Genomic DNA, 24,324 nt, shown 5'->3' with positions numbered 1-24,324 from the left:
TCCCACGCCCCGCAATGGCCTTATTTGGTAAAGTGTTGAATTCCCTCTCCAAGCCTGAGGGAGGTCGTCACTATTGCTCTAATAACAAGTGTGTCATATTCCGTCTGTTTCATAAATGAACTCTCTTTACACCCCCATACATTACAAATAATGTATCGTATGATAATAATACATCAATGTATGAGATATACATGAACATCTGGAATGAATATATGTGATTCAAAGTAAAGCATTTTTCAGTCCAATCAGACTTCAGAAACTCTGATTTCAAAGTATATACATGTATAATTTAAAGCGTTAATTGCAATAAAACAAGAAAATGCGTTTATGTTTGGTTGCAATGCTTTGTGGTTAAATTAAACAATGCCATTTGAAGATGATTGCAATGTATTGCTCACAAATAAGAATAACATATTGTTTGAAGGTTTTTTATAGCCTAAATATATAAATACAACTATTTTAATTATGTTTGATTCAAAATGTAAATAATGATTATTTGAGTACTTCTTTATAGCCTGAATATGTTTGCCATTTGGTAACATTTGACAGTTTGGAGGTGTTTCATTTTCTCTGAATAAAACCTGCAGACTTCCTCTTTTAGATACAATTTTACAAACCACCCCTTATATATTTTGTATAATGTATTTCTTTTTATGATATATATAAATATATCTCATGCCATATACTTTTATATTTCTCATGCCAGAAAATGAAACACCTTCAACCTGTCTTTTTTTAATGTTACCAAATAGGGCAAAATATTCAAACTATATAAAGATCAAGTAATCATCAATTTATGTTTTGCACTGTTCAAATACAATATGGCTCATTTATATATTCATGCTCTAAAAAAAACCTCCAATCAATATATTCTTTTTATTTTTTGAACAAAAAATTAAATAATCTTCAAATGGCAGAGCAACCAAAACATAAACAATAGGCCTGAATATATTTGCCATTTGGTAACATTTGACAGGTTTAATTGAAGAATGGAGAATTTATGTACACACATATATATATATTTATATATATATATCAATATTCTGTAGCAACGCGCCCTCGTGTGGACGGGCTGTGGTACTGTTGGCCGTTTGCACTGCCTGCAGTACCACAGTCCGTCCACGTGAGGGCGCGTTGTGCTCTGTTTGTACGTATGATCTCTGAGAACATGGTGGTGTGAATTTTAAAAAGGCAATTAATATATTGTGGTTGCTATGCCACTTGAAGATTATTAAAATAAAATGTTTAAAAATAAGAAGAACATATTGATTGGAGTTTTTTTTAGAGCATGAATATATAAATAAACCATATATAATGTATTTATTTGTATGATGTATATATTTTTCATGCCAGTATACAGCAATTTAACAGTCCACCCCTTATATATTTAGTGTTATGTATTTAATTATGTGATACATATATTTATCATGCCAGTTTATAGCAGACACTGGGACAATAGTCAGTAGCATCAAGGCTGCGGTGGAGCAAACTGCCTGCAGTACCACAGTCCGTCCACACGAGGGCGCGTTGTGCTCTGTTTGTACGTATGATCTCTGAGAACATGTGGTGTGAATTTTAAAAAGGCAATTAATATGTTGTGATTGCTATGCCACTTGAAGATTATTAAAATAAAATGTTAAAAAATAAGAAGAATATATTGATTGGAGTTTTTTTTAGAGCGTGAATATATAAATGAACCATATTGTATTTTAACAATATTTGGTGAAAAACATAAACAATGATTACTTGAGTCTTTATATAGTTAAAATATTTTGCCAAATATATATTTTTATGACACATATATTTATCATGCCAGTTTACAACAGAAACTGGCACAATATTCTGTAGCAACGCGTCCTTGTGTGGACGGACTGTGGTACTGCAGGCAGTTTGCTACACAATTGCATGAATATATAAATAAACCATATATAATGTATTTATTTGTATGATGTATATATTTCTCATGCCAGTTTACAGCAATTTTACAGTCCACCCCTTATATATTTTGTGTAATGTATTTAATTATGTGATACATATATTTATCATGCCAGTTTATAGCAGAAACTGGCACAATAGTCAGTAGCATCAAGGCTGCGGTGGAGCAAACTGCCTTGCAGTACCACAGTCCGTCCACACGAGGGCGCGTTGTGCTCTGTTTGTACGTATGACCTCTGAAAACATGGTGGTCAGCAGACAGTCAAGACAGAAGGATAACAACACAGCAGAGACCACTATTTACAATAATTTACAATCAATATGCGGTGGTTGCTATGCCATTTGAAGATTATTTCATTTGTTTGTTAAAAAATAAGAAGAATATATTGATTGGAGTTTTTTTAGAGCATGGATATATAAATAAACCATATTGTATTTTAACAGTGTTTGATGAAAAACATAAACAATGATTACTTGACTCTTTATATAGTTTCAATATCTTTCCATATATTTCTCATGCCAGTTTAAAGCAGAAACTGGCACAATAGTCAGTAGCAACGCGCCCTCGTGTGGACGGACTGTGGTACTGCAGGCAGTTTGCTACACTGCCTGCAGTACCACAGTCCGTCCACACGAGGGCGCGTTGTGCTCTGTTTGTACGTATGATCTCTGAGAACATGGTGGTGTGACTTTTAAAAAGGCAATTAATATGTTGTGATTGCTATGCCACTTGAAGATTATTAAAATAAAATGTTAAAAAATAAGAAGAATATATTGATTGGAGTTTTTTTTAGAGCGTGAATATATAAATGAACCATATTGTATTTTAACAATATTTGGTGAAAAACATGAACAATGATTACTTGAGTCTTTATATAGTTAAAATATTTTGCCAAATATATATTTTTATGACACATATATTTATCATGCCAGTTTACAACAGAAACTGGCACAATATTCTGTAGCAACGCGTCCTCGTGTGGACGGACTGTGGTACTGCAGTCAGTTTGCTACACAATTGCATGAATATATAAATAAACCATATATAATGTATTTATTTGTATGATGTATATATTTCTCATGCCAGTTTACAGCAATTTTACAGTCCACCCCTTATATATTTTGTGTAATGTATTTAATTATGTGATACATATATTTATCATGCCAGTTTATAGCAGAAACTGGCACAATAGTCAGTAGCATCAAGGCTGCGGTGGAGCAAACTGCCTTGCAGTACCACAGTCCGTCCACACGAGGGCGCGTTGTGCTCTGTTTGTACGTATGATCTCTGAAAACATGGTGGTCAGCAGACAGTCAAGACAGAAGGATAACAACACAGCAGAGACCACTATTTACAATAATTTACAATCAATATGCGGTGGTTGCTATGCCATTTGAAGATTATTTCATTTGTTTGTTAAAAAATAAGAAGAATATATTGATTGGAGTTTTTTTAGAGCATGGATATATAAATAAACCATATTGTATTTTAACAGTGTTTGATGAAAAACATAAACAATGATTACTTGACTCTTTATATAGTTTCAATATCTTTCCATATATTTCTCATGCCAGTTTAAAGCAGAAACTGGCACAATAGTCAGTAGCAACGCGCCCTCGTGTGGACGGACTGTGGTACTGCAGGCAGGGGAGCAAACTGCCTGCAGTACCACAGTCCGTCCACACGAGGGCGCGTTGTGCTCTGTTTGTACGTATGATCTCTGAGAACATGGTGGTGTGAATTTTAAAAAGGCAATTAATATGTTGTGATTGCTATGCCACTTGAAGATTATTAAAATAAAATGTTAAAAAATAAGAAGAATATATTGATTGGAGTTTTTTTTAGAGCGTGAATATATAAATGAACCATATTGTATTTTAACAATATTTGGTGAAAAACATAAACAATGATTACTTGAGTCTTTATATAGTTAAAATATTTTGCCAAATATATATTTTTATGACACATATATTTATCATGCCAGTTTACAACAGAAACTGGCACAATATTCTGTAGCAACGCGTCCTCGTGTGGACGGACTGTGGTACTGCAGTCAGTTTGCTACACAATTGCATGAATATATAAATAAACCATATATAATGTATTTATTTGTATGATGTATATATTTCTCATGCCAGTTTACAGCAATTTTACAGTCCACCCCTTATATATTTTGTGTAATGTATTTAATTATGTGATACATATATTTATCATGCCAGTTTATAGCAGAAACTGGCACAGTAGTCAGTAGCAACGCGCCCTCGTGTGGACGAGCTGTGGTACTGCAGGCAGTGGCGCAAACTGCCTGCAGTATCACAGTTCGTCCACACGAGGGCGCGTTGTGCTCTGTTTGTACGTATGATCTCTGAGAACATGGTGGTGTGAATTTTAAAAAGACAATTAATATATTGTGGTTGCTATGCCACTTGAAGATTATTAAAATAAAATGTTAAAAAATAAGAAGAATATATTGATTGGAGTTTTTTTAGAGCATGAATATATAAATAAACCATATATAATGTATTTATTTGGATGATGTATATATTTCTCATGCCAGTTTACAGCAATTTTACAGTCCACCCCTTATATATTTTGTGTAATGTATTTAATTATGTGATACATATATTGATCATGCCAGTTTATAGCAGAAACTGGCACAATAGTCAGTAGCATCAAGGCTGCGGTGGAGCAAACTGCCTGCAGTACCACAGTCCGTCCACACGAGGGCGCGTTGTGCTCTGTTTGTACGTATGATCTTTGAGAACATGGTGGTGTATCAGCAGCCAGTCAAGACAGCAGGATAACAACACAGCAGAGATCACTGTTTACAGAAACTCGAATTTTTTTAAAGGCAATCAATACATGCAACCATAACTTCCGAGTCTTCTGGCACACCACGAGAGAGAGAAGCAAATCCGGATTTTACCACTGCGACTTGTTTTGGGGGTAAAAGAAAAGACCTGAGGTGGAGCTTCACTGGAATCGTATTGCCTTCTAGCTCGCATGCTAACATGCAGCTTTAGTGTTTGAATTTGCACGAAAACGGGACTCGCGGATATATCGAGCTGGGATTTGCATGGACGTCCACTATCTCGGCCACTTCGACATCCATCTATCCGCATGCAGTTAACGCCATGCCGGCGTCTCATCTTGCAGACATAGCTGGTTAGCTAGCTACCTCCAAGGGACCCACTCCCTGTCGCATCTGAGAGCCGAACCCACGGCGCTTTCGGCCGGCCTGAGGACCAACGCGATGCCGCGGGTTGCATTCGGCCCGTCCATAGAAGCTAACGCTAGCCGGGTATAGCAGGCCGCTTCAGATGCTCGTTCTCACCCCTCAGTCGTATAATTAGATAACTCACAACCCAAAACAGAGAAGCAGCTTTTTAACTTTCATTCGGCCCGCTGCTTTAATTAAAAATGTTTGTACAATCCCAACGGCGGAACTAGTTAATGCCGGCTAACTAATCTGTTAATTAGCTGGCCAACGTGATTCGTTAGCGAGTGACGCAAAGCCCAACTGCAGCTTCTGGGTCGTAAACGACAAAGTTACAGTTAACGTTGCTTTGGGAAAGTGTCGGAGTGGTTTGGCAATTTGTCAGTGAACTTTTTTTTTAATGTACGTTATTTAGCGTATCGAGAAATTCGCAATATCGAGCCACACACACACACACACATGCACACGCGCGTGTCAGTCCAGTTGATGTCGATATCTAACCCACTTTGAGGGACTCGTGTTAAGCTAGTTAGATGTGTTAAACACACAGGTACGTGCGACGGTAACGCGGTGCTTAACTTGTGTGGGATTACCGAGTGCAGCTGTTTAAAGACACACATGTAAACAAGTCTGCCTGCGCGGAAGCTTTTGTTTGGGTATTTCACTCGCAAGGTGTCGATCCATATCAACCAGGCTGCTATCTGGAAGTCAGAGCAGTTGCATTGCACGTATCTGCCTACAATTAGCTTTACACGGAGGCTAAAATGCAATGCAGTTGTTGACACCCCCCGGAGCATAGCGAGACATATCAGCCATTCATTCATTCATGATTGATGACCTTTGAGGGAGCAGACTGTCCTTTATCCGCTTTACACTTCAGCTGAGCCAATTGCATCAAGCCACCAACAGTCTTGGATTTATCTTTTAACCACTCATGGGATACTGGAGGACATTTGAGTGTTAGTTTTTTTTCTTCTTGTTTTTGTTTTTTTAAATATTGCTGACAGGAACCAGTGGGTGCATGGGAACATGAGGAGCACCCTGTGTGATCTGCACCAGGGTCCCGGTAGCTTGGAGCTCTGATCAAAGCTAAACAGAGAGCCTCCATTGTGTGGACTGCAAACTGAAGAGGAAAGAGATGATGAGGAAGATGATGATGCTGATGGGGATGATGATAAGAGAGGCCCAGTGACAGTGTTGATCCCCGCAGCAGGAAGCAGAGGAGCGTCTCAAGGCTGCAGACATGAGTCTCCGCCAACCCACCTCGACACTGGACAGGTACGAGCCTCACACCCACGACACCCAACACCCACCTAGACACCTTACACACAACACATGTACTGCTCCCAGATCAGCCTATTGACATGTCTTTATCTGACTGAGGTCCAGTATGGCCTACGGAAAAACTAGTCAGACAGGCTGTTTACTGGGAGGTGTAAACACCTCTCCAAAACAATAGCAGCAAACTGAGACACATTACACCTCTTTTTTTTTAATGTTCTAATAAGAATCGCGATTTAAACTTCTATGGTTGTGACTCGATTCACAAATTGCAAAAAAAGATATTTATTTGTACGTTGTAAATAAAGTTTGTTGACGGAACGAAAAAACAGCGGAACTCGACATCAACCACACAGTGCGGCACCCGGACGATGTGCGGCGCGCACACGCGATAGTTATCGTGTAGTTCAGTTTAAAGAAGACACAAAAACAGTTAACTAGTAATGTTGTTCAGTAGATTTAAGTGTTTTTTAATTTTCATATAGCCCACTATAAGTATGACAGGGAAATGATCTGATTGGTCTAAAGTCTGCTAGACATACTTATCATCTAACTATCCAACAAGACACATTTTTAGATCACATGAAATATCACACTTTTATCAATCGTCAAAGTCAGTTTTTTTCAAAAGCTGGGAAAAAGCTGAAGTTGTGTTTTATCAAATGTTTCCCTCATGTTTATTTTTTGTATGATATGTGTGCATATATTTGATATTCAACTTGTCAAATGCTTGAGTTTCTGAGATACAGCCATTTTCTTATCATACTATATTTAGTCTTTGGGCATGTTGGACTACTTTTTTTCCTAAAATATAATGGTGTATATTGCAGATTATTACAGATAACATTTCCATCAAATACAATAAAGAAATTCAGCCATGGGCATAAATGGGAGATACGACTGTTACCAGCCTTCAAATACATGCAGACATGTTTAACTGCATAGTCACACTTCTCTTTGCATTTTTCTGCTCGGTCAGGAAGTGTTGGGTTAACTCCCAGTTATATTTTATTTTGCATTTCACTGTAACAAGAGCGTGAACATATACTTTTCTGTTAATTCAATCGAAACTCTGTTCTGAATCGAATCGTGACACCAAGAATCTGAATTGAATCATACGGCTCTTGTGTCTTAAGTGAGTTTAAGGGTCTATTTGTTGCTGAATGTGACTCTTCACCTGCTGTGTTTAACCCAGCCGCTGCTTAAACCTGATGCACTGTATCTCATCTTGTCCGTCATCACCACATTCACCATGTAGCCCGACACTGTTTCTGTGATGTCTGTTCAATGCATCTTTGTCCTGATCATGTGTCTTTCCTGTTTCTCCTGCTGTCAACTGTGTGTGTGTGTGTGTGTGTGTGTGTCTGTGCGTGTGTGTTTGTGTCTTGTGCACGTGCCTACCCCTGTGTCTGTGTGTGTGTGTGTGTCATGTGACAGCAGGGCAGCCAATAAGAAAAACGCCCATCCGTTCAGGTAGGACAGCGGTGCAGCGAGAGCTTCTGTCAGGGTTTGGGGTTAATGACACCGTCAGCATATTTCTCAGTGGCTGCTCTCGTTATTTCAGGTTAACTAACCTGACTACAGGGATGCGTCTAATGATCATTATTGTAAAGAGGTGGCAGTGGGAGCTTAAAGCTACAGTTACAAACACAAATGAGGAAGGCTCGAGAAGACGGACCGTGATACGGCAACAAAGAAGCTAAGCCAGAGTCTCAACTCGGCATCTTGTAGCAGTACGACAAAGTTAAATCATATTTTTTTCCCCAGACGTCAATTTATTTTCCTTATCGAAACCGCCTCGATAGCAAGGTCAATTTAGTCCGTACTGGTCTCCATTGTTTTTATTATTACTCCTCGGTCCAGACGCACAGCTGTCAATGGTGCTGAATCTGAATCTGATTTGCTATTTGCTTTTCTAATCTATGAAACCGCTGTTATGTATCACGATCTCAGAGTGGCCGAATTCAAAGGTCGGCACCCAAGCAACGCTACGAGTGTAGTAGCTCAATATCTCCAGATCTCAGCAAACAAACAACAAATCTTTCTGGATGGATTAATAACTTTAACCACGTTCACCTTTTTGTTTTCATAAGCCGTCCAGTCGACCTCTGGAATAATACCAAATCACTAAAGAGCTTTCCCTTGTTCCACGTGCACTTAAATAAACATACTCTCGGAAGTCCAGGCCGCTCTGTGTTTAGAATCTGTGAGAGTATAAAGGGCGTGGGTGATGATGTGATGGTGTGAACTCTTGATCAGGTTTCCTTCAAGATTGGTCTTCATGCTGAATTTCTTCTCTCTCTTTTTCCTTCTTTTCCGTCATGCTTCGCTTTCAGCCCTTTTGCTGCTTGGTGAGTTTTCCCTTCGACCCCTTTCTTGTTGCTTCTAATGCCTTTTCTCATATCCTCACCCCCTCCACCACACACCTGACCCTGAGCTCAAAAGCCCTGGATCCTCTCCCTCCTTACATCCTCCTCTCTTGGTGCTCAAATTGCAAGCTCCCCCTCTTTCTCTTTGGCATGTTACACCACTTTATTTATTTATCTCAATCCTCCCTCTCTTCAGATCTCCCCTCCATCAGTGCAACCCACTCCCTCAATCACCCCGTATTATTGTTCCGCGCTCACCCTCTTTCTCTCATCTCTCAAACCCAGGCTCAGCAGTCTGACCATCGGGGACTCGGAGCGCAAATCCTCTGCCGCCCAGCAGAGGGAGCCGATGGTGGACTTCTCTGCTGAGAGTACGGGTAATTGCGACTTCCCGCGCCAGTTGATTTTTCACAATATCTAACATCATTTAATATCTTCCTTAAACACCCTGAACCTCCTTCTGTCCTCCTCCAGGTACTGGTCTTGTCCAGAGATGTGTGGTCGTGCAGAAAGACCAGCTCGGCTTTGGCTTCACAGTATGTGGAGAGAGAGTCAAGCTAGTGCAGAACGTCCGACCAGGTAAGACGCATGCACAGCTGCTTAATGTGATCATAATGCTTATTCTGTTATTTTGCGTGCAGGTGCTCCAGCAAACTACCACGAAAAGTAGTTTTATACACATTTGTAATACAGTGTTCATATACAATTTTAAAAATCAGTTCTCAGGTGTTGATAAAGATCTAACACATCAGCAAAACTGTTTATTTTGGAGAGTATCTATGACATATAATATGACGTGGACAGTGATAGTCATTTGTTGCGCAAACAAGTTGGTGTTGTACAAGCGGTGTTGTATTACTCTACGAGAGCTTCACAGACCGACTGTACTCGGCTTTACAGGTGGTGCAGCAGTCAAGGCCGGGGTCCATGAAGGGGACCGAATCATTAAGGTTTTTTTTTTTACTTCTTAACACCACAGTTACACGGAATCAGAAAGTTATTGGTTTCTTCCTGTTTTTAGTGGTGCTGATTTTCCTCTTCCTCTCTCAGGTGAACGGCTCGCTGGTGTCCTCCATGTCCCATCAGGAGGTTGTAAAGCTCATCAAATGTGAGTTTGACAGAAGTGTGATTGTTGTGTGTGTGTTTTAATGTGTTTGTTAAATGCATGCTCTCTTGTCCTGTATTTATCTGATTCCATTACTGCTATTGTTTTTATTTAATTACATTTGTTATCGTCCCATAGCGGGTCCGTACGCCGCTCTGACACTACAAGGACCGCCCCCTTCCGCCGCCTCCTTGCCCTTAGAGCCCCTCTCCACTGACCTCACACCCAATCAAAGAACGTCTCTGGGTGGGGAGGCTCCGCCCCCTCCACCCCCACCCCTGCCCTCTGGACTGAGCAGCACCCCTTCCCAAAGAATCACTGGACCCAAACCACTACAGGTGAAAGAAATGATGCTCAGGATTTATGTCATTGCTCAGCCGGTATCATCTTGTCAACACATTTTATGCTTTAAGTTTGACAATATGAAGCTACTTTTCTGAATCGAAGAAATGTATAGGTCTCTAGCATGAAGGGAATTTACAATGTCTGTTGTAAATGTGTTCTTCAGGACCCAGAAGTACAGAAACATGCCACTCAGATACTCAGGAAAATGCTGGAGCAGGAAGAGGCTGAACTGCAGGTAAACACACACACACACACACACACACACACACACACACACACACACACACACACACACACACACACACACACACACACACACACACACACACACACACACACAGACTGCTGTCCCAGTTCAGTTCTGATCCCTGACTGCATCCTCCTGTAGATGGAGTAAGGATCTGTAATGTCCCACACTATTATTATATGCTGACGCTGTAGTGTTCTACATAACCCCTTGTTGCATCGCGCCCTCTGCATAAGTATTTATAAGGAAGGCTTGCAGCTAAAATCTGCTGTTGCTATCCAATTACCAGGAGTTGATGGAGGCGCAGTTGAGGAACCCGTCGCTGTCACTGGGCGAGCGGATTGAAAGTGCCAAGAGGAGAGCGCGCCAAGTCCGGGTCAAGATTCAGCAAGATCTGGTGAGGAGACTGAGTGTTTTTTTTATCTGCTCTTTGTCAGGCCTTTTTGCATTCACTGAAAACCCCTCGAGATGTGCTTTTGTTTTTTCCTCCTCATGGAGTGTGGTAAATAGGATTTTTGATTTGCAAAAAAATGTTTGAGAGAATTGCGTCCAGGCGACACAATGAGGAAAAACAGGAAGAGAGCGCATATTCAAATTTCACTGATTAACTCATTTGTAATTCGAATCCAAAAATGGTCTGACGTACTTCTCACCTGTAGTTCACCTTCTCTTCTTGCAATGTCAACTCCAATTGTAATCTACTTTATTATTTTCCTCTTTAACTGACTGCTTTATTCTGCTTCTCCAGGAGGGAACGCGATCAGAATTTGCCATAAACTACGTCCAAGCAGGAGAAGGTTTGTTTTCTCTTCATCTTGCACCTTTTTGAATTAAATATCTCAGTGCTACAAACATTCACAAGGGATCTTGTGCTTAGCACCGCACACATATCACCCCAAAATACACAGAAGTGACTGATTCATATTAGTAAATGTTATGGTTTACGCGACAGGACTATATGCTCTGACAATCTAACCATCTATACCAAGTATAAGTGGCTTTTTAAGTGGTTCAAAGCTGCTGTGTGCTCTGGCAGGTCGGCTATCAATGGACTCAAGTGAAGGAGACATGGAGGTAGGCTGCACAGTCTTGTCTTTTCATAAACTGGTGAGATTGTATGTGTGCGATTGTGTATGTGATGGTCCCACTCATCCCGTCCCCCTCGTGCTCCCTCCCTCCCTCCTCCTACCCCCCCAGGCCCTTGAGAGTCCCCACTCCTCCCCCTCATTCTCCTTCAGGACCCCACACCACCGACGGCAGAACTCCAACACACACACCCTGTCTGACTCGGTGAGAAGGACACACACACACACACACACACACACACACACACACTCGTTCCTCTTCATCCGTTCCTCTGCATTTCTCTCACTGTGACTTGCGTAGCAGTTTTAAAATGTATGAGACCAGCAGCGAGACTGAGAGGATAATTTATCACCACTACCCTTCAAGTCGCATTTCATGTCCCCCGACTCTTTTGCACTGAGCCCTGCATGCGCAGCAGCATATGGATGGAAATGGCAGATGTGCTTGGACCCGCTTGTCAGTGTCCTCGAGCGTGTGACCGGGTGCTGCCCATTACTTTAAATGTGTGTGTGTGCGTGTGTGCGTGTGTGTGTGTGTGTGTGTGTGTGTGCGTGTGCGTGTGTGTGTGCGCTTCTCTGTTCAAAGGGCGGAAAGGCCCAGATCATCGGCCCCGAGGAAGAGGATGAAGAAGATGACGGCTATGCATTTAATGAGGTGAGGACTCAAAATTGATCGGCGTTGATGTGATTTTCAGCTTTTTCTTTTTACCACCTCTACTTTTGTATTCCTTTCCCTCCATCGACACGGTTATCCATACTTCTTTCTGTCTCTCTCTCAGATGGACGGTCCATTCCAGGACATCGAGCTGTTGAAGTCACGACCGGCTCACATGGCGGTGTTCATGAGATACGTCTTCACCCAGCTTCTGGACCCCAACCCTCTGGTCAGTCTCCGTTATGTCTAAACATCCATAAAGTGTTGGGAATTAAGTATTCTCAGAGGAAAAAACTAAGAATAATTCAGAGATTAAAGAGATTTTTAGTCATACATATAGGTGTAAAATACCTTGAAATTCTCTGACACATTCAGGTGACATTGCATATCTCTAAATGAGTAGCCTATATGGGTCCACATCATCGACCACGGAGATGCGAGTGACGGCGGGCTTTTTTCAGCAATTTACGACTTTAAATCGTAAATTCAGATTTCTTTTTTCTCTGAATATTAGCCTCCTAACTCTTTATGTACTTTTGCTTGATACCTACAATGGCCCTAATACACCGCCTTACATTTCCATGTGTATATCCGAGTACGCTTGCTTTACATTGATGGTCATGTGTGTTCACAACAGCTGTTTTACCTGTCAGTGGAGGCCTACCTGGGCTCCAGCCCTAAAGACGCCCGCGCACTTGCACCTCAGATCTGCTCCCATTTCCTGGACCCAGACGCGGTACGTACCGACTTAATGATCAATAATGGTATATTCCTCAAAGCTGGAGTCCGGGACTTTTCCATATAAATCCTGAAACATTTCCTCAAAGCTTCTGCCATACTAGCAGCTGCTCTGTTTGCGGCAGTCTCTCCCATATGGTAGCTACTCTCACTTGCAGAGGGAGGAGACAAAAGTTAGCATTGGCTGCTAATGTGCAATGTGTTGCTGCTGCTTCTTCAATGAAATAAAAGCAATTGCATTTGGCATCAGAGAAGCTAAATATTCAACATTCTTCTAATCCTCCTTTTGAAAGTCACTTTGCCTTTTACCCCCAATAACCACCCATACCTTGTATCATGTTAAAACTTACAAGAAATTGAAAAATGTAGATGTGAGAAAAACATTATTTTTCTTCTTCTTTTCCATAGCCTCTAAAAATCAAAGTACGAGAGGAGTATCTCTCAGATATAGGTAAGAAGACTAAAAACGTGTTGATCAATCTGTTTTTCATTCTTCATATATATATATATATATATATATATATATATATATATACATATACACACCACATCATGGCTGTTTGCTTGTGACATAATGTTGTCTCCATTTCAGAGAGTCGACTTCATGCCCAGGAGGACATCAGAGGACCTTTGTCGGAGCTGCAGCAGCAGGTGCTGCCGGACATCCAAGACCAGATCCAGGACTACAGGTACATCGCACCTCAAGACCGATGGCAGCTAAGATGTCCGTCACTTTCAAGAGCTCCTATTAATCCGCTCAACTTGTGTTTCAAAGGAACAAGCAGATGATGGGTCTCGGCTCTCTGTTCGGAGAAGGAGACCTGCTGCAGCTGGATGGGGACCCGGTGAAAGAGAGACAGGTTGTGGACAGACAGGTCACCGCCCTCTGGGAAATACTGTGAGTCTCCGGCTAATGCAAATATGGCTGTTGCGTCATGTTTTTGTTGTTACCAAGTTCATGTCGAGGGCTCCAGTTCATTATACTCCCCTTTATCTAAATGATGGGAAACCAGAGAAGATCGGTTTTGTTTTTATTTGGAATTTATTCACATATTTTGTACTCATGTAATCATGAAGTGAATATTAACCTACACACCCTCAGACTGTTGAGCCAGGTTTGCCTAGCAACAGGGTCAGATGTTTGGGGCCCAATAAAATAGTTATTACAAAGCGACAGAAGGAGCTCACCCAAGCTATCATAACAAAGGTCATTACCACAGCGGCCAAACATGGAAACCACATGACATTTACTCCTTTGACTCGACACACACACACACACCGATTCTCATCACATGACGGCAGCACTGCATTGTGTTTCTCACCTGAACTGGATTTAACTTTGAGGAATTAAACCGGATATCTTTGAACGCCTGCAGTTTGTTGTGGAGCGAGTTAACGGCCTTTTTTATGTCTCTCTTTCTGCTCCCGCTCCAGATCAAAGCACGAAGAAGACAGGAGGTAAAATAAGTGTCTCGTCTGTTTGAGTGAAATGTAATTCATCAATAGTCTCTTTGAGAGCGTTGCTTCTTCCTTTGTTAACATCTCGTCTCTGTTGGTTTTTCCTTGTGGTCTATTCTCCCCACGGTTGTTCTCTCTCTCTGTCTCTCTCTCTCTCTCTCTCTCTCTCTCTCTCTTTATCTCTCTCAGTTCTCCTCTGGCGTCGGCCGTGCACCTGTACCTGCGTCATTCGGGTATCAAGCTAAGAGACTCCAAGGTCTTCCCTGGCCTGAGCACAGAGAAGGAGAAGTGGCTCGCCTTCTTAAAGACGAAAAAGGTAAATGGCAGTTGCCCTCTAAAAAAATAAACATACAGGAATGGATGGAAAAATGTTGCAAGTGATTATCTAAATATTGTTGTCTAATGTTGAAACCATACTTCTACAAATGAAGTCGTAGTAAATGTACGAGGCCGGTTGCACTTGTACTTGCAAATGTAAGCATGAGCATCTGTTTCGTTTGTCTGTTCCAACAGCTGTTTTTAGAGTTTTGGAGAGGAGAGGATGTCGTATGTGTACAGATTGTAAAGCCCTCTGAGGCTAATTTGTGATTTTGGGCTATACAAAATAAATGTAATTGAATACGTTGATTATATGACATGACTTTATGGCTCCTCTCTCCACAGCTGAGTGGAACCAAGAAAGACAAAGATGGGGAGGATAAAAAGAGAAATCCCATCCTGAAGTACATCGGCAAACCCCGGACCACGTCCCAGTCCAGTAAGCACACACACACTCACACACTCCCGTTACTGGGGCAGTGGCTTTATTGAGGCAAATATCCTTCAATCAAGCCACTGATCGCTCTATTAGTCATTATAATAACCTGATATCTAGACCCAGTTCATTTTACTTCATTATACTTTTTACATTTATCATTTTAGTTCAAAATATAATGATCAATCTATGAATAGACATTATGAGCCGACAGTATTGGTGCACTGGCACGCCGACACTAACATGTGATGCTCCCACTCATTGTATTTATCAGACAATATTGATTTATTTCTGTTCATCCTATTATTGTTTTTGCAGGTTTATTTATTGATTTATGGAATTTTCATTGTGTCTTGTTCTGATTTCACCCTTTTTCTTTTTGTTTCATTTTGGTTTTGTAGCATTCCATGTCCCGTTGTCACCCACCGAAGGTATATATTTTATGTCATTGCACTTTTGTTTTTTCATCAAAAACATACACAACTACGTTACCATTCGTGGATTGTATGTAGTGTGTGTGTGTGTGTGTGTGTGTGTGTGCTGCCTTATTTTAGACACACCAACCCTTTCTGCTGATTAGTGTGTGTGTGTGTGTACTATTTAATTGTATTGTACACTTAAGCAGTGCCCGTGTCTGCAGTCCGTCCTGGCAGTGTGAGAAACATCATTCAGCAGTTTGAGAATCACACAGAGACGGAAGAGGAGGGGGGCGACGCTGCCGACCCCCAGCGGCTCTCCTCCAGCAGCCTGGGAGAGGACAGCATGGACAGGTAGCTCGCTTAAACTACAGCCTCGGCTCCAGTTTATAGTCAGTATCGGCCTATATGACCGGGAAAGTGTTTAGTAATGATGGTGTATCTCTTCCCACTCTCTCGCAGCCCGACGGTCTCAGTGCGTCTGGCACGCAGCGAGTCGTTGAAGGCTCAGGGAGAAGGTCGACGGCGAGGCGTTGTCTCCGGGACGGAGTCGGTCCCTCGCTCTCGCAGTGACGTGGACATGGAGGACTGCGGGGAGGAGAGGGAGGGCCCGGGCCTCAGGCTGCTGCAGCACAGCGCGTCGTCGTCCGCATCCAGCAGCTCTGCGCGGTAAACATCCGCAGCACCAGAGAGTGTTTTAACACAAAGTTTCTATTGATTTTTGGTCAGAGATATTTTTTTGCAACCCTTCAGGCAGGGATAAATAAAAATAATAACATGAGCTTCAAAGAAGCAGACAGCACCCCTTTGGCTAAACACCTGGGACGTTACCCCTGGAAGTGTAGGTTTTCACCTCATGCCATCTCTCTCTCCACTCTCTCTCAAACTCAGGTCTCTAGAGAACCCTACACCCCCATACACCCCTCGGTCTAGACGCAGGTGAGTTTCCATGTCATCCCCGTAGATGTTCAGTGATTGTCTGGCAGGGAGTAAGAAATATAGACGGCTGACTTCCCCTCCCCCCTATGCAGTGGTTCACAAGAAAGAAATGTTTAGTTTCAATCTCCCCATGAAGATTTGTTTCATAATGGCTATGTTAGTGTATGTTTGTCTTCTGTCTGTCTGTCCATGTGCGTGTCTGTCTATCTCCCCCACCCGTGTTCATGCGTGTGCGTGACTCTGCAGGAGCGTGGACTCACCGCTGGCCCTGCTGCCGGATGCCGCGGCGCTGGAGGAGGAGGTGTCCGACGGTCAGAACTGGCAGGACACGGTTCCTCCTCAGCTTCTCGCCACGCTCAGTCCGAGGGAGGTGGACAGACAGGCCGTCATTTACGGTACAAGTCAAATACATCACGCCATCATCACGTTGCCATGATTGTATATGATTGTAATTGCCGTTCAACCCTCTTCTCTGCGTCGTCAGAGCTGTTCACCACCGAGGCGTCACACCTGCGGACCTTGAAGGTCCTGGACCAGGTCTTTTTCCAGAAGATGAGGTCTGTGCTGAACTCTGATGAGCTGGCCTGCATCTTCCCCAACCTGCCCCAGGTCTACGAACTCCACGGTCAGTCTGTGTGTCAATGACATTTTACAGGTGTTTTTTTTTTTTTTTGCTCCCAAAATGTGCACGAGTCGCACTCAGTTGTCTGAACGTAGAGTGTATTTGCTGTAATTACAGGTGTAGATGCCAATTTCTTCATATGAAGTAAAAATGTTTGGCTTTGGATTAACATGATCTTATTTGCAGTTTTTTGTACAGTCATGACTAGGGATGCATGATAATAATATACTAGACGATAAATCCTCGCCAAATTTGTTTTCATTGACTTGCGCAATATCTACACACAAGCGGTATTGTAGGTAGCGGTAAGTCGGTTGGTGATCCGCCATTAAGCTATGTTATATTAAATCATCCACTCTCAGGGTATCGGCCATGAGAAGCAGGTAATTATCGGCTGAGAAATATCCATATTGTGCGTTAAGACCATTTTAGGCCATTTTCAAATAATGAAATAAAAGCTTGAAGCTTTTAAATATGCAGACAATAAGGAACTTTCCTGTCCTTCTGTCTGCATATTAAAGCGAGTTGTGCTTTGAGTCAACATGTGTTCAGGGCTGCCTGTTTGCCAGGTAAACGATAATAAGTGAAGCAAATACTGTGACTGTAATCTCAGCATTGCAGCTTTGCTGAGTCAATATGTATTCTGGGCTTTAATTAAGAGCCAACATGAAAGTACATGGTGTGATTTTGCCTACTAGATGAGCATTTAGCTCTGGATTTAAGGATTATCTCTTTGGTAATTAGAAATAATTGGATCACCCAAATTGAGATAATTTGTATGTCTCTCTTAATGTTGCTTCTGGCTCCTCTTTGCAGCGAGTCTGTGCGAGGCCATGAAGAAGCGACGGGAAGCTCCCATCGTTCAGGACATCGGGGACGTTATGCTGGCCCGAGTGAGTGAAATAATCTTCGCCGTCTTCTCTCTCTTGTAATGTGAATCAATGACAGTGCAGTTAGTGTGTTAACGCCTGTGTGTGTGTGTGTGTGTGTGTGTGTGTGTGTGTGTGTGTGTGTGTGTGTGTGTGTGTGTGTGTGTGTGTGTGTGTGTGTGTGTGTGTGTGTGTGTGTGTGTGTGTGTGTTTCCAGTTTGAAGACTCAGCCGGAGACGAGTTTCAGGAACAAGTGTCGCAGCTATGCAGCCAGCAGTCTCAGGCTCTGGAGCTCATCAAGAACAAGCAGCGTAAAGACCCACGCTTCGCTCACATTATCCAGGTATACAGACACACACACACCGCTCCTGTCCACACATTACTCCAAAAGAAGATTGTGTTCATCATTTTACCAGTAACTTCTGTAGTGAGTCATACTTTGTGTGGACTGTCTATCATGTCATTTTCCCGGTAGATCGTACACGTTGGCAGACAGAATTAGTGAAAGCGAGGCTTATAGGGAACCAATCTATCGATCAATATTTACTTCATGATGATAAGAAACGTGTCTTTTGCCACTTTGTATGTCCCTATATCCAGAGTTCTATAATTCACGCTAAAACTTGAAAGACAACAGTTTCCCCATAAATCCTTCTTTGTCCTCGCCTGTGCAGCCTTGTGCTTCACGTGCTTTACATTTGTTCAGGAGTGTGAAGCGAGTCCTCACTGCCGAAGGCTGCAGCTCAAAGACCTGCTGGTGTCGGAGATGCAGAGGCTCACCAAGTACCCGCTGCTGCTGGACAACATCGTAAAGCACACAGAGGGTGAGCGCTCGGAGCCATCAACGCAGGAAACGTGCCAAGCAAAGTCTCATTTTAAAACCGATGTTCTGGTTCTTTCGTTTTAGCCGCTTCGTCGGACCTCCCGTCGCTTCAGCGCGCCCAGGCTTGTTGCCGGGGGATACTGCAGGCTGTAAACGAGATTGTCAGGGAAACGGAACACCGGCAACGCCTCAGCCAATACCAACGCAGGCTGGATGCTGCCCCTCTATTCAAGGTAGTCAAATCGTTTATGTTGGTTCACTCTTCCCTCCTCGTTCACATTGTTCATATTGTGATTTTTCTTTTTCTTCCTAAATATGTTTTTTTTGTTTGCTCTTCTCCCTCACAGAGTCTGAACCTCAGCACTAAGAGAATGATCCACGAAGGTCCTCTCACATGGAAAGTCAGCAAAGACAAGCAGATGGGTCAGTACCTCCTGTGCAGGGTTCTTACGGTCATGGAAAACCTGGAAAAGTCATGACATTTTAAAATGGTTATTTCCAATCCCCAAAGTTTTGAAAAAGTCATGGAAATGTGTTATATTCATGTGTTCATGTCATTCATTTACGCTGGGTTTGAAATAATGAATATGCTTTTAAAAGAAAGACGCTAAAAATGTAAGCAGGCATACATACAGGCATCTATATAAATGTTTATTCTTTTAATCAAACTATTGTCTCTCATTCATTTGTGTCCTTTAAGGTCTACTGTATGCTTTGTATTCTCATTGTTAGTTTAAATACTACATTTACTCACTTTTTCATGTTTACACCGAGATTTCACAAAATGATTGGTCATGGAAATGTGTATGAACCCTGTCTGTGGGGAAACATAACAGTCTCATCGGTTCGGTTTCATTCCCTTTACTCACACGTCTCCGTCTCCCTCCATCAGAGATTCAAGCGCTGCTGCTGTCGGACTGCCTGGTCCTCCTCCAGAGGGGCCCGGACGACCGGCTGCAGCTGAGATATCCGTCCCGCTGGCTGGGTGGAGGCGGAGGAGGCAGCGGGGACAGCAAGACCTCCTTCAGCCCTCTGGTGAAGCTGGACTCTCTGCTGGTCCGCTCAGTAGCTACAGGTGAGACCGAGGTCACACCGATGGAAGCCAATTGATGCTCTTCTGCGTTTTGGCGGTCAAATGAGTGAATCTTGTGATTTCTGTCCAGACAACAAAGCCCTCTACGTCATCAGCACCACCGAGAGGCAGATCTATGAGCTGGTGGCTGGGACATCGTCGGAGAAAAACACGTAAGCTCTTTTCCATCGCTTTGAAGGTTCTCCGTGCACCCATGGTCCTCTTCAGCCTCCAGCAACGTGTGTTCTTGTTTTGCAGCTGGAAAGATTTACTTGAAAGGACGATCTCATCGGCCGGCGGTTCATCACCCGTGATCAGTCACGGATCCATACCGATATCGTGAGTAAAACTCGTGTCTATGAATAATAAATAAAGGAATGTGCCGGGGCTGCTTTGCCAGTAGGTTACTTTAATTTATTTTAAGACAACTTATTTTTCCACATTTGTTTTCATCGCCTTGTGTTTTCTTAGTCTGCCTTGTCTTTTTTATTTTCTAAAGCTCCCCGAGTCTACGCAGTGTGTCCCCAGTGTCAACTGGCAGCAATGTCTATGCAGGTAATAACCACATTGTAATCATCAGCCTTGAATATATATATATATATATATATATATATATATATATATATATATATATATATATATATATATATATATATATATAACCCTCTGCAAACTTTAGTGATATATATATTTATTTATTTTGATCAGATAACTCCCTAACGGAGCAGTCAGATTCCACGGAGACTCATTCTTCCAGCGACGACATTGTGCTCTCGGCAGACGCAACCACGGACCAATCAGGAGCCTTCACCTGTCTAGAAAGAAAAGTGTCTGGTGTGGCAGAGGCCGCTTTACAAGACGGTGAGAAGCAATCTAGCACATATGCATCACCTCTACAAACTGTTGGATGTTAAAGTGTGAGAGCAGTGTGTAAGTGGTGCACATGCCCTATTTATTTATGCATTTATTTGCTATTGTAAAAAGATGGGCCATCCGCTCTTTGAAAGAGTTGCATCAGTTACATATTTTCTGTCTTTTATTTTAGTAATCAGCCAGCTGAGGAATGCCAAAACAAGCAAAATCAAGTTAGTATTTGTTGTATTCGTGCCCCCACAGTTGAAACGCTACGGCAGCTCATATTACGAGATTTGGAAGAGGACGGTTGGAGCCACGCCTCCGATGACACGGCCACCAACGAGACGGCCAATGAAAGAAGCTCGTTCACCGAAAGACAGCGGCCAGAGTCTCTGGAGACTGTCCTCAACTTCTGCACCAACGAATGGGAGGCGGAGCCTGAAGTAGAGGTCCCGCCCCCTGACGCAGAGAAATCCAGCAGCGTTCAGATCATACGGAAAGGTAATGGATCGAATGGAGAGACGTTGTCAAATGGTTATCTTTAATTCTTCGGCCGGGCAGGCTGTGTTCATTTCGATCCTCATACAAATTTGAAATCTTTATTTCAAGGTAAATACGTTTGTTTCCCTTGGGATGAACATTTGCGAGACTACTTTCTCTCGGTTCTCTGATAATACTGGGTGTCTTTAATGGCTGCCTTCCTCTGCATGTTTTCTCTGCACTCTGTGATTCATTATTTTGTTTCTTACACACTTAATCTGCACTCTTTCTTTTGTCTGCGTGCTCTTCACAACACACCTGGCATACACTTCATCACCTTCTTGTTGCCACACGCCTCTTCACTCTTCCCTAAATCACGTACAAACTCTTCCACACACACTTTTCTATCCTCTATCCTGTGCAATAGCTGTGGTTGCGGGTCCTTCTTCTTCTTCTTCTGTTCCTGATGACATCACTGCTGATGTCACCCTCCCCTCCGACCAATCATCCAAGCCGAGAGGCGAGGCCACTACGCAGGGTAATGATGACGAAATTGGTCACGTTCTGTAGCTTTTACCAGACAAAGAATCTCCAATATTCTTCAGGATAGAATAAATAATATAATCTTGTTGTTGTTGATTTGACACCTGAAATGACTCTGCTGCACACTTTCTGTCCTCTAGGGAACACTTTCTATTTGGTCATGCCGACAGAGCAGGGAGAGAGCGTCACTGATGACCTCAACGGTCCTCCCACCCCTACCGCCAGCCTCTTCCCGCAGCCTCTGGAGGAAGCGGCGTCAACACAGACGCAGCCAGAGGAGGAGCCCGACCAATCAGAGACTATGCAACTGGAGCAGGAAGAGGAAACGGGCCAATCGCAGGCTGGGCACCAGAGCCACGTGATCAAAAATGTGGATGAGATTTTCACCACGATTGAGGAGTTGATGAAAAAGTTGCGCCACCTGAAGGTGAGTTTGTGTTAAGGTGGTATTGAGGTGGCTGTCTGGGCTGAGCCGATGTTCCCTCTATGACCACCGACTCTCCACCTTTGAGAACACACGCTTTTCTTTCTCTCGTGTGTTTTCTAACGAGTTTGAGAGGCTTATCTGTGTCTTAGGAGGATGAATAGAGAGACAGTTGATATCTAGTTTGCAAACAGGCTGCATCTTGTAAAGTGTTAACCTGCCTTGACACGGTGCATGCTGATGAGTTTTCCATCATTGCCTCTATTCGCCGACCACTAGATTATTTATTTAGATCTTTTTAAATGTGGCCAACAGCAGAGATCAGGTGACGGGAAGAGGAGCTAACACTGCAGCCTAAAAGGGAACTAATGAATGTAGCGTACTTCATCAGGTTGTGGTGTGGAAAGACACTGGAATGTAGATTTTCCACCTGGATTATAATACACGCCTTCAGTCTGTCAAAAGCTCTGTTTTTTTTTTAATGGGCAGTGAAGCCCTCCCAGCAACAAACTGGGTCAAACCATGCTGCAAACTTGGTTCAGAAAAGTGAAACCAATGCAGTAAATGACAATAAATGTTTGACCCATAGACTGTATATAAGAAGGGGACGTAGTCGTCGTAGCATCACCCGTTTTTTTTGTGGACCGCTGATTAGAAGCCTCAAATTCAGCATTTTGGCCGTCGCCATCTTGGCTTTTTGAAACCAGTGAAGGAGGTGACCATATTTTGACTTTGGAGGAGTGACGCAGAGCCGCCGTATACGGCTCTGGCAATGGCTGATACCCGTCAATCACCTTGTAGCCCCGCCCTAAAGCATACTCCGCTCTAAATGGGACCATAATTTACTCTATCATGTTGTTTTGATGAAGGCTTGAACCATAAACTCATGTTTACAATGTTTACTCAGGGGATAAATCAAGTGAGAAGTAGAGTAATTTTCTCATAGACTTCCATACAATCAATTTCAATCAATACAATGTTTTTTAAACCAATGGAGTCGCCCCCTGATGGCCAGTAGAGAGAATGTTTAAGTTCCACACTTCAGTAGTTGCCGCCTGTATTTAACCTAGAAGGTTTCCAACAGTTTGTTGCTTGTGTTAGACTTGTCATCTCTCACCAGCTAGCATATTTATATATATATATATATATATATATATATATACACATTGATGTTCTTCTTGTATAACGTTCTGCATCGTAACCCTTTCACAGGAAATAGAGCAGTCCCATCAAACGCTTTTAAAAACCCTCAGAGAGCCCTTTGTCGATCAGGAGTCGGAGGACCAACAGTGTGGCTCGGCGACCGTCTCCAGAACACCAAGTCTGGATCGTGGCTCAGGAGACGGTGAGGGTCTTAAACCTTTGCAAAACCATGGCTGATGATGCAGTATCAATTATTCACTTATTTCTTTCTTGAACCCAACCAGGCAAGGAGGGCAGTCCAGCAGAGCCCAAGATTCAGTCGACGGGATTCTGACGTCGCTGCAGAGAGGACGTACTTGCAGTCGCTCGACCTTGATTGTTGGCCTACGGACGCACACATATGAACCCACTGTCGGACTCGGGGCCCCTGAGCCCCGCCTCCCCTCGACCCCCTCCTCGTCCCTGCATGCACTGGCCAGTGGAACAGAGCCCAGAAAGGACCGTAGCTGTGTTCAGCACCACCTCTGACTTCTACCAGAGCGCGAGGGAGTCCAGGACGGACTGAGGGAAAGAGTATGAAGGAACAAAAAGGCGGAAGACAAGTTGACTGGTGAAGAGACAGGAAAACGTTTTGAAAGAATTGAAAGCGTGTGGGGGAAAAAAATGACCCAAGTTGGATATTTGTGAAGGAAAAGGAGTTGTATGTCTTGCTGGTTAAAGGAACGGAGCAGAAAAGTGTTGAAATGTTAATTTAAGGAAAAATCCGAGGGACCCATCACCCCTGCACTTTACCCACAATGCATCCCTCTGTCATGTATGTTCTCGACAGTGGACGGATCAGGGACTGGAGATGCCGCTGACTTTATTTGGGGCTGATGTTTGAGCCCTTCCCCCCCAGCCCCACCTCCCACTGGTTGCTTTACACTGAGTTCACCTGCTACCACGGCC

The 24,324-nt window shown here is 42.9% G+C and overlaps 1 protein-coding gene across 1 annotated transcript; it reads left to right on the top strand.

The window, feature by feature from the left end:
• Positions 1-6,396: 6,396 nt before the first annotated feature.
• On the top strand, positions 6,397-23,786 carry arhgef11 (Rho guanine nucleotide exchange factor (GEF) 11; the record flags this gene model as incomplete). Its single annotated transcript, XM_079216325.1, has 43 exons — positions 6,397-6,431; positions 7,875-7,907; positions 8,771-8,785; positions 9,089-9,180; positions 9,278-9,382; positions 9,704-9,753; positions 9,854-9,911; positions 10,047-10,246; positions 10,417-10,488; positions 10,790-10,897; positions 11,249-11,297; positions 11,537-11,574; positions 11,698-11,790; positions 12,172-12,240; positions 12,365-12,469; positions 12,878-12,976; positions 13,387-13,429; positions 13,571-13,667; positions 13,754-13,876; positions 14,413-14,436; positions 14,626-14,752; positions 15,100-15,193; positions 15,592-15,621; positions 15,831-15,960; positions 16,069-16,275; positions 16,498-16,545; positions 16,792-16,940; positions 17,030-17,170; positions 17,984-18,060; positions 18,254-18,379; positions 18,743-18,860; positions 18,944-19,092; positions 19,207-19,282; positions 19,752-19,934; positions 20,023-20,104; positions 20,190-20,270; positions 20,431-20,486; positions 20,640-20,792; positions 21,048-21,287; positions 21,694-21,804; positions 21,950-22,236; positions 23,446-23,578; positions 23,661-23,786. The coding sequence occupies 43 exons, from the start codon at positions 6,397-6,399 to the stop codon at positions 23,708-23,710; spliced, it is 4,356 nt and encodes a 1,451-aa protein (XP_079072451.1). The 3' UTR covers positions 23,711-23,786.
• Between the last annotated feature and the right edge of the window lie 538 nt (positions 23,787-24,324).

This window comes from Taurulus bubalis (genome assembly GCF_910589615.1).
Source record: "Taurulus bubalis genome assembly, chromosome: 3".
Taxonomy (NCBI): Eukaryota; Metazoa; Chordata; class Actinopteri; order Perciformes; family Cottidae; genus Taurulus; species Taurulus bubalis.
This window is presented reverse-complemented; position numbering and strand designations above follow the sequence as displayed.